We start from the raw sequence: 11227 nt of genomic DNA, 5'->3' as shown, positions 1-11227 counted from the left end.
GTCCAAAATTTGACAAACATGTTATGCTGTACTATGTTGTCCAAAATGTGACAATTTAAAAAAAAAAAAAATGTTGGTCCAAAATTTGACAACAACGTCATACTATACTATGTCGTCCAAAATTTGACAATTTTTTGAACAAAAACATTTGCTCCAAAATTTGACAAAAACATCATACTAAGTACTATGTCGTCCAAAATTTGACAAAAACGTCATAGACACCATTAGACAACATACTATAGTATGTTGTCTAAAATCTGACAAAAAAGTAAAAACAATTCTGTATTTAATCTCAGAATTCATGCTGCTTAATTTTAAGTAATCCACATCAGGTCCACATCATGGTGAGTTTAGAGGAACTGTTACAAGATGCGTTCAAGAAACCTCGTAGAAATGTCATCCCTTGTGCAAACACATGCAGTATTATAACAAAATTCTTGCTGCTGCTGCCACCTTGAGGTCATAAATAAATACTAGAGAAATACCAGGCTGCTCTTTTTTAAAACTGACGGGGACAAAATTAATGTTGACGAGTCATTTTCTTGTTTTGTAGGATCTGACCCTTTGAGCATCGAGACGTATGACGTATCGATTTGTCTCGCCTTGCTGCGGCGCTTGCAAATTAGCCATAAATTAATATCAGGATTAGAAGTGGAGTTTCTGAAAGAAATGCTAATCATATAAGTTTGCTCCTATAAATAAATGACACAAGTGGTGCATGAAACACGCCTCAGGCTTTTGCGTTTATACAAACAGATACATCTTTAATGTGCATTACTACTGTAGAAGCCAAAGTTTTGAAGTCAAATAAGGCAAAGTCAAGTTGGTCTTGATTGAAGGTTTCAAGAATATCACAATAGCACCATATCAAACTAATGTAAAACATACCTCATGCATCTGTAGGTGTGTATACTGTATATATATATATATATACTTTACTATATATGAAATTTAGGCTTTTAAACAAAGTGTTGAGTATAATATTTCAGGTTCACAGAAGCAGCTCAGGTGAGAATATAGACTCGCTTGTGGCTGCTCGTGTTGTTTTCACTGAACAATTTCAAATGTCAAAACCTTCACAGTGCATAGAGCGTTTAGTTTGCATTCCTGCAGTTATACTGTGTGTGTGTGTGTGTGTGTGTGTGTGTGTGTGTGTGTGTGTGCACTGTACAGCGCTGCACCACAAGTCTTTTTACGCCGCCGCATTTACAAAGCTTTTTAAAGCCCGTTCAAATCACTCTCTAAACCCTACGTGGTACCATTCAGTGCTCCAAATTCAAACAGCACAGTATTACAGTTCACAACCATTTCTTTTATATATATATATATATATATATATATATATACATATATATATTTATATATAAGGCAGAAAAGTACACTTGCGGCACTCGAGTCACCTGACGTTCGTTCATTAGAGCTCGATCGAAGCATGCAAAAGCAAAAAAAAAAATTTTTTTACAAACATTCTTTGGTTGAGTGTGAAAGACGTATTCCTGTGCTTTAATTTAATTTGAAAGAGTTAAAAAAAAGCCACTGACTTAAATACAGGCAAGAGTGACGGCTTTAAACTAAACTACAATGTTTACGGTCAGGAAACAATAAAAAAGTCTATTGATAAAACGCTTGCTCCGACTGATTGTACACAAATACTACTTACTCTTTCCAGGTTGCCTTGGCAACCGCCTCCATCTGCATACACACCCCCCCCCCCCCAAAACCCCCCCCCAACCCCCCAAACATCATCTCCTTTCACTTCTTCTTGGCAAAGCGACTGAACTTTTTCTCCTTGTCTTTCTTGGCAGAGCTGGGCTCGGGGAGGGCAGCGGAGGAGGAGGACGAGGAGGACGGAGGAGGAGCAAGAAGGGGCAGGCTGTGGGCTTTGGCCCCCGAGGGCCCCGACGATGCCTCCTCCGCTTCCAGCGGCTGAATGGCCTTCTCCATGGCCTGGCTCCAGAGCTGGAGCTCGTCCTGGAATTAAAACACACATAAACACACACATACACACTGTGGCTTAAAAAAGGAAAAGTCTACATCCACAGTGGGACAGAGTTGGTGTTTTTGTCTCCAGGTTTATTCTAAGTCAATGCTGTAATGTCATGTAACAATGAAGCCTTGTGCAAAGCTCCGGGGTCTCTCGTATAAAACAATAAGAAAAGCACTGGGTTTTACGACGTCGTGAAGTAGCGCTGGATTATGAAAATTGTTATTTTATTTTATTTGAAAATGTGCATTTGCACAGGGGAGAGCTTTAGTGGCAACAATGCAACAAAAAAGTCCCGCAAATTTTTTTTTCAAGAATTTGAAAAAAAGTCATACTATACTATGTCGTCCGAAATGTGCCAATTTTTTGGAAAAACATTTTTTGGTCCAAAATTTGACAAAAACGTCATACTATACTATGTCGTCCAAAATTTGACCATTTAAAAAAAAAAATATATTTTGGTAAAAAATTAGAAAAAAACGCATACTATACTATGTCGTCCAAAGTTCCCCAAAATTTTTGTCCAAAATATGACAAAAAAGTTTTGGATGAAACACTAAAGTATGAGAGAACTTTGGGAAAAAAAACGTTTTGCTCTGGGCTGACTTGTACAAAACAATAAGAAAAGCACTAGTTTCTACGACGTTGTGAAGTAGTGCTGGATGATGGAAGTTGTTCTTTTATTTTACTTTATTTCCCCTTTGAATTTGCACAGAGGGAGACAACAAAGTAACAAAAACACACAATAAAATTAAAAAAGAAAAGGAAACACACTGTGAAACTCATCATGCTGAATATTTCCTGGGAGTTTTGTGCTCAAAGTTAGAGCAGAATCAAACTTCTATATTATATAACATATATAACATTAATCTCATTGATTTTTAAACAACCTAATGCAGAAAGGTTCCATATTCTATCTTTAAGATAGCGTACATTATATAATAAGACATCTTCACTGTGAATAATTTACATTACTGTAAACTAATGATCTGCATATTATGGTAAATCTCTGTGTAATCTTTATTTATGAGTTTTATACTGTGACCACTTCATTACACAAGATGACGTGACCTTTATTTTAGTTCGTGTGCAACTGAACAACCGTGTTCATGATAAAAAGCTCACACTAAATAATAACTCTCTAATGAATAAATAATGACTGTATTTGTTAAAAACTCACCTCGTCTTTACACTGGAACAAATATTCACCGCCGTCAGACAGACTGTGTAAGAGGAGAGAGAAAAAGCATCAACTTTAGACCATGAGAATAAAATCATCAAACCAAACGGTAGACTTTTATTTATTTATTTATATCTTAAACTCTTTAAACTTGTTTTTGTAGATTTTGTAGAAAAAAACTTTGTTAATGAGGAAAGCAAAGTGAGAGCAATCACCGCGACCATTGATGGATTTGTACGTATCGACGATTCTCTCTTGGTTTTAATTCAATGAAATGTTTAATTAAAAGTAAAAGAAAATAAATAAATAAATAAATGTGCTTGTTTTGCCTAAAAAATATTTAATTAACAATAAGAAAGGTCCTAATTCAACAGGACGTCTTGTTTTTGTACTCAGTTTGAGCCAGAAATGTAATCAAGGAATGAATGACCTCATTAGTTTTTACTGTACTGCACACAGACTTATCAATATATAAAGTATTTCTGACTTCAAGGAATAGTTTGACCTATTGGAAAAAAAGAAAAATGAAGGTCTTACTCTTTTAGAGCTTTAGTGGCAACAATGCAACAGAAACAAAAAAAGTCCCCAAAATTTTTGGGGAAAAAATTTGACAAAAAACTTCATACTATACTATGTTGTCCAGAATTTGACAATTTTTTTGAAAAAAATGTTTTGGTCCTAAATGTGACAAAAACGTCATACAATACTATGTTGTCCAAAATTTGACAATCTTAAAAAAAAAATTGAAAAAACGTCATACTACACTATGTCGAACAATAAATGACCTCATTGGTTTTTACTGTACTGCACACGGACTTATCAATATATAAAGTATTTCTGACTTAAAGGAATAGTTTGACCGATTGGAAAAAAAGAGAAATGAAGGTCTTATTCATGTCCTTGCTCGGACGTAGATGAGAAAATCAAACAATCTCCCATGCGAGTCTATTAGTTATGAAGCTAGGAGACGGAAATCGAAGCTTAAAGACTTGAACAAGGTTTAGCAGTTTGTGAATTTAGTGACTAATAAAAGTATGGTTAAAGCAGCCTATGCTAGATTATATATATAGTATATCATGGCCTAAACAGCTGACCGTACTACTCACCGTAGTTTGGCGACGTGCTTCTTCTTCTTGTAGTTGGAGAGAATCTCCCAGGTGGCGCCACTGAGCGACAGAGGGTCCTCGCCGTGGTACGTGGCTCCGTGACCAAAGCTCTTGGCGTCCTTGTACGCCGAGAGCTGAGCGGGCTTCAGCACGCAGTACAAGTTGTTCCAAGATCTGAGAGGAAGAAGAGGAGGATGATGAGGAGGAGGAAGAGTCAGTATAACTACATTAAAACTATCCTTGAAACCATTTATCACATATTTACATACCGCTTATGAATTCCAAACATCATCTCACCTTCGCAACAATCGCGAGACGCTTGTTCATTAAAATGACTTTGACTTAAATCCTCTGAAGGCCTGTGAGTCTTCACACTTCTGCTGTTCTATTTTTACCGCGGCTCCGAGACACCGTTAGTGTCCTTACAGTATAATAATCCAGATTCAGCCAATCATTTAAAGTCATTTATCGCATGAAGACATGGTCAAAATTACCTTCTGACCTTCCAGTACAGGGCATTTTTATGCAGAGAATGGCACAAAAAAGGGGGAACATAAGTTCTCTGGACTGCTTTAAGACTCAAATAAGGACTTTTTACAGGCCGAGGTTTGCAGAAGATCATCTCCAGGGTTTCAACAAGTCAAATTTAAGCCTTTTTAAGACTTTTTAAGACCAAAATGAATACAATTTAAGACCCATTTCAAATCCACACTGGCAAAAAAGCACAAAAGACATGAAGGAAAACTGGAGCCACAAATCGTTGAACTTGCAATTCGGCTTAGCTGTGGGCTTTCGTTAAGTTTTCTCCGCTGCTATGCTAAGCTAAGCTAAGCTGTAACACACCGCGGCGCGCGCACAGCACACTAGCTAGTGGTGCTCGATAAATCGTCACTGGGCAGCACAGGTGACCTACTTTAGTTCTGTGTTGTAGTTATGCTAGCGCATCCTCGAAAATATAAACATTTCAAAGCGAGACTGAAGTTTATGCACGTTTTAAATAAAAGTAACGTGAATAGCTTTTTAAGACCTTTTGAAAATTGTATTTAAGACCTTTTATGAGATTTTAGGAGACTTTAAGACAAGACCCCGCGGACACCCTGATCTCCATCACCCTAAAGCAGACGAGTTCCTCTGTGTCTGATAGCGATTCGGTTAAATCACCTGTTGGACGTCTTCTTCCCCGAGCCGTCTACGTCGTGCTTGCGTCCCAGCATGCCCTCCTGCAGCGCGCTCTGGACTCGCAGGGCCTCCGCGGGCATGGTGGCCGCCCTCTCCGGCTCTTCTTTTGGAGTCACCGCGGCGACGGAGACGGGGAAGGACTCGGCCTCCAGCTCCAGCTCCAGCTCCTCCAGAGGGACGCTCTCTTCTCTCATCATCTCTGAGACGACGGGTGCCGTGGAGTCGCCGGCCGTTCCCTCCAGAGGACGCGAGCTGGGCTCAACCGGGCCAGAAACGGACTGAAAGAGATAAAAATAACAGTAGAGAAATCAACGACTGTGACCTTGACTAACGCAGCAGTGATTATTCATTATTTATTAAGTATTCAAAACATGCAAATTGTTTGTTTTACACAGAAAAAAATCCCTCTCTCTTTCCAAGTCATTAACTCACAGAATTCCCACGTCATCTAAGGCCGGCTGCAGTTTTACGTCTTTGATTCTGATAACACAGCCTTAAATATTGATGCGTCTACCACGGAAAACCAGACATTTCAAAATAAGATATGCTCTAACTGCATCATAAATAAATATTCTGCAATCGCAACACGACTCCACTAAAATGATGTTTTTGTAGTTAAGGTTATTGATCTAATATTTTTGTGGGGTTTTTGGAGCATATTGAATTTCACAGCTTTTATTTTATCATAAGACACATACACTATCAAACATCCTTAGTTGCTTGAAGTCATAACTAGACTGTGTATATACAGATGGACGAAAGTGAAATCTTGACATTTTCCTGAAGGATTAATTGTCTCAATCATTAGTTCCAGGTCTTTTTCAATAGCACGTGATATCAAGTTTCAAAATTATGTTCCTATTTAGAGGGAAAATAGACAATAAATCACTTAAATGATATTTACATTTTACTTTTAAGCGTTTAGCAGACGCTTTTATCCAAATCGACTGATTGAGGGTGAGAATGCCGAGGTGGCTCCAAGGAGATCTTGGAAGTCTTGGGTCTTCAAGAGCTTCTTGAAGATCGACAGAAGATACCATGTTCTGGTAGCGCTTGGTAAGAGTCTGGAGAGTCTTGTGTGATGTCTTGTCCCAATCCTTGGATGAATGGAGTAGTTGAGGGGTTACATAACATACAAACCGACATACAAGAGAGGAACAAGCTACTTAGAAGAAGTCTTGAAAAGAACTCCACTCGATAGGAACAGTCGGACTGACAGAAGGTGCATCCAACGAGATCTTGGAAGAGCTTGGTCTTCAAGATCTTGTTGAAGATCGACAGAAGATACCATGTTCTGGTAGCGCTTCGTAGGTCATTCCACCAGCGTGGAACGACGAGTGGAAAGAGTTCTGGAGAGTCTTGTGCGATGGCGTTGGCTAACGCCGGACGACAATCCTTGGATGAACGGAGTCGTCGGTGATTGAGACATGAGTGGACACCTGTGTGATAGACAGCTGTCCATGCTAACCCTAACCCTAACCCTAAAAATGTGAAACTTGGAAGAGCTTGGTCTTCAAGATCTTCTGGAAGACAGACAGAAGATACCATGTTCTGGTAGCGCTCGGTAGGTCATGAAAAGAGTCTGGAGAGCCTTGTGCGATGGCGTTGGCACCGCCGGACGACAATCCTTGGATGAACGGAGTAGTCGAGGGGTAACATAAGGGTTGACAATGTGCCCTTTTAAGCTGATTGAGGGTTAAGGTTAGGGATAATACAAGAGAGGAATAATCTACGTAGAAGAAGTCTTGAAAAGAACTCCACTCGATAGGAAGAGTTACTGAGGTTGAGAGTCCCAAGGTGGATCCAAGGAGATCTTGGAAGAGCTTGGTCTTCAAGATCTTCTTGAAGATAGAAGATACCATGTTGTGGTAGCACTTTGTAGGTCATTCAATCAGTGTCATTCAATGGAACGACACGTGAAAAGACAACCCTGCAACCTTAACCCCGAACCCTAAATACAGTGAATCCTAAAAGGGCGTTTGTTTTGGAACCAGAAGACTTTGTCAATACACAGTTTGTGTAACTAACATGGGAATTCTTGACTTATGACCATGAAGAACCTTGACATTTCATCTAATTCACGCTTTTCTCTGGATATCACATCCACCGAGTACATAACGCCTCAGGGGCCACAGCTGTCACAGCAGAGCCGAGGCTGATTTCCTGTCAAATACTCCATGTTGGGCCATGTTTTAAAACTTACAACATAAAGTAAATACAGAGGGCACAAGCTGAGCTGAGCTGAGCTGAGTGAGTGAGTGAGCGTCGTTACCAGAGTTTGTTCCTCAGTGCAGAGCTGTGAAGATTCCTCTACAAAGCCGGTGTCTTCTCTCCTGCAGGAAACAGAGAGCAACAGAATAATAATCTGCATTATACACCTTCAAGAGCTCTGTGTGTGTGTGTGTGTGTGTGTGTGTGTGTGTGTGTGTGTGTGTGTGTGTGTGTCTGGTCTTCCTTATGTTGTGGGAACCTCAATCTGTTTAACACAGTCACATTATGGGCACATTTTAAGCTGAGGTCAGGGTTAGGCCGGTAGTAATTAAGAGTAAGACTCCAGGAAATTAACGTTGAGTTGATGTCAGTGTCCTCTGGAGTCATGGAAGACTCTCTCTGTGTGTGTGTGTGTGTGTGTGTGTGTGTGTGTGTGTGTGTGTGTGTGTGTGTGTGTGTGTGTGTGTGTGTGTGTGTGTGTGTGTGTGTGTGTGTGTGTGTGTGTGTGTGTGTGTGTTCTTGTATTTGTGGCTGTGAGGGGACCAATAATCGTACGACGTTAGAACATTTCGGCAAAATTAGGACATTTTTGGCTGGTTTTTACTTCTTTTAAGGGCTTTTTAGGGGGGTCAAGACCTGGTTTTATGGCTTAAATAGGGTTGATAATATAGGGTTTATATAGTTGGTGAAAATGATGTATGTGTGTTTTTCTTTTAACTCTATATTGCACATTCTTATAGCCTCTGTATATACTGTACATCTAAGGGTTAAAGGGCTTTTTGGGCGGTTAAGACCTGGTTTTAGGGTTAGGGTAAAGGTTTGGATTGTGATGGTTAAGATTAGGGGATCAATCTGGTGATATTCACCATTTTAGTGACTGGAAACAACATTTACTTGTTGTTCTTCTCTGAATCCATTATGACTTATGACCTTTTTTTTTATCACATAGGACTCTGTTTTCTACCGAATTATTATGAAAAATGCACCATTAATGTATCGTAACAGCTGTGCACTGGAGCAAAAATGGATGAAACCAATAACATAAGTAGGTACAATATTTTCTTATCTCTGATATCAGCTGATGTGAAATCCTTTTTGATTTTTCGTAACATAGTAAAGAAAACAACAACAATGTGCTGATGCTGATTTATGATTCTTTACTCGCGGTGATTTATGATTCTGTTTGTTTTCGTCTCAGTGCACTGCGGCTATTTTAGTAAATAAAGGCGACTGATTGTGCCATTTTTGGGCCTGAGGCCAAAGTTGCAGGGCGGCTAAGAATTCTGATATTTATACATGGTCCAGTATACGCTCTAATATCCATGTGTGTGTGTGTGTGTGTACCTGCTGTCTGAGCGCTGCTCTTCTTTAATGAACTGCTCCATCTCCTGCTGCTGCTTCCTCAGCTCCAAAAGCTCCAGCTGCAACACACACACATTGATTTTATTTAAAATAAACCACATGCAATGCTCGTGTCAGATATTTATATTATTTTTTTAACTTATATAATATAAATCCCCCTTTTTCAAACACGCAGATGTCTATTATTAATTCCAGTGGAGGGGAAAAATCAGCATAAAATGATCCCTCGGAACGCCTCCAAATACAAATACATCAGTTGTGTACATTTGCTGGAATGAGGCAGCGGTAAATAAACACAGGTTTAAATATTTCACTCAGGATAAACACCGTGTAGCTTCAGAATATAAATTACACCGTCAAACAGGGGTGAAATAAAACTTTTTTTCTCAAGTGAAGTGGAAAAATCTGATAAATCTGTGAAGTTTAATTAACCTAAAAAAAAAATAAAAAAAAAATACCAATCAATATGATTCTGACAAGAAAATCATTTCTATTCAGCGGCCTTAAAGCAATCAAGTCACTTATCAGCGAAATGCGAAGTGGACGCCAAAATTCAAACATCCTGTTGAGTTGAGGCCATAGTTACGGTCGACTTTTTTGTTCGTCTTGGTTGATAACATCTTTCCACCAAGTTTCGGGCAATTCGGTAGAACTCAACGTATACCGAAGTCACAGGGCACTTCCTGTTTCGTGGCGAATGGTCTAAATTCCCCAAAACGCCAAGGGTTGCCGTGGCCATGCCATTTTGAATCTGCAACTTTTTCTCTTCTCACCTTTGATATGTCTCGTACAAATTAGCAAATTGTTTTAATGTCCGTACGACGAACGCGCTCGGAGTTTCGCTCAATTACGTAGGATGAAAATCGGCAAAATCAACGCCAAAATCCAAACTTCCTGTTGAGTTGAGGCCATGTTTACTGTCGACCTTTTTGTTCGCCTTGGTCTATAACATCTTTCCACCAAGTTTGGGGCAATTTGATGGAACTCAATTATGCCCATGTTTTCACCTTCGGGGGTGCTATAGAGCATGAATAATGCCACACCTGACCTCCGTGCAACGCTTGAAGAGTTTTTCTGCATGTGAACCCCCTCCAAAAGTACAGCAAAGCCACGGATATAATAATAATCTGAAGGATGAACAATAGGTTCCTTGCATGAGTTCCTGCCAGGAGCCGTTTCAGCTAGTTTCTTCAAAAGAACACGTCAATTTTGTATTTTGGTTCAGATGTTTACCGTAGTGAGGCGCTCCAGCGCACAGAAGCGCTCCTCCCACGTGGCGGTGGACTTCTCGAAGGCCTCATGCCTCTTGATGAGCTTCTCCACCTCGTCCACGGTGTGGCCCAGGTCTCTGCTGGACACGTAGGGCTCCTGCGCGACCAGCCACGCCTCTGCCACCGAGGCGTCCCGCGCAAACTGGCACACCTCCAGCACTGTCGGGACGTAAGGATTGTATCATTAAAGGTGCGTAATGTAATAAATGTAAAGCAACTGGCCGTAAAATGCTCCTACTATGTCACAGAGACTCAGGAATAATGTTCATATAACAAACTGAACAACAGTACGGCCAAAATATTTGCATTAAAAAAACTATTTTGCAGATTGCAAATCATGTTTATGTTTTGAAATCATGTTTTGGCGTCATGTGGCGCCACCTACCGCCGTCTACCAATCATTGCAGTCAGTAGAGTCTCAGCTGCCGAGCAACCACGGGTTGCCAGTTTGGTCAGAAAAATGAAACCTAAAAGACCTCTGTGTTTTGAATTTGAACGTAGTAACCGTTTTTGGCCACATTCATACATATGGCGCCTTTAAACAAACGTTTTTTTTAAAAAATGACATTTTCTTGTCGTGTGCAGATTAAAGTACGTTTCTACTCACGGAGCCTGAGCCAGTCCCATCTGTCGTCCCACTTGTACATCATCTCCTTCCTCTTCTCAATCAGCTGCACCAGCTTTTCTTTGATCTGACACAAGCAGTTACACACCCACCGTTACATATCAGTATTATTAAACAACTTGGGGGCCCCAAGACTGCCCATTATCCTCTAAGAATTAGCATTGTGAAGTAATTAACCGAATGTTAAAATCGGGCCGGGGTCAATTGCTCATTTAAATTCTTTTGGCTTTTCTATTTCGAATTAGAATTTGCTTTATGCTCTCCCCCGATGAGCGCGAGATGAGCGGAGTGTTCCTTTATACGGGCGGC

The 11227-nt window shown here is 40.0% G+C and overlaps 1 protein-coding gene across 1 annotated transcript in view; it reads right to left on the bottom strand.

The window, feature by feature from the left end:
• Positions 1–1750: 1750 nt before the first annotated feature.
• Positions 1751–11227, bottom strand: part of sptb (spectrin, beta, erythrocytic) — a 51604-nt gene continuing 42127 nt past the window's right edge. Inside the window, exons 30-37 of the mRNA XM_083892364.1 lie at positions 10901–10985; positions 10256–10452; positions 9005–9081; positions 7722–7782; positions 5432–5727; positions 4271–4444; positions 3165–3207; positions 1751–1971 (exon numbers count right to left, since the gene is read on the bottom strand). Of these exons, the coding sequence (XP_083748490.1) occupies positions 1753–1971; positions 3165–3207; positions 4271–4444; positions 5432–5727; positions 7722–7782; positions 9005–9081; positions 10256–10452; positions 10901–10985 (1152 nt within the window). The 3' untranslated portion in view covers positions 1751–1752. The remainder of the gene's footprint in view (positions 1972–3164; positions 3208–4270; positions 4445–5431; positions 5728–7721; positions 7783–9004; positions 9082–10255; positions 10453–10900; positions 10986–11227) is intronic.

This window comes from Microchirus variegatus (assembly GCF_963457635.1).
Source record: "Microchirus variegatus genome assembly, chromosome: 7".
Lineage (NCBI taxonomy): Eukaryota > Metazoa > Chordata > Actinopteri > Pleuronectiformes > Soleidae > Microchirus > Microchirus variegatus.
The sequence above is the reverse complement of the archived record's forward strand: the minus strand, read 5'-3'. Positions and strand labels throughout refer to the sequence as shown.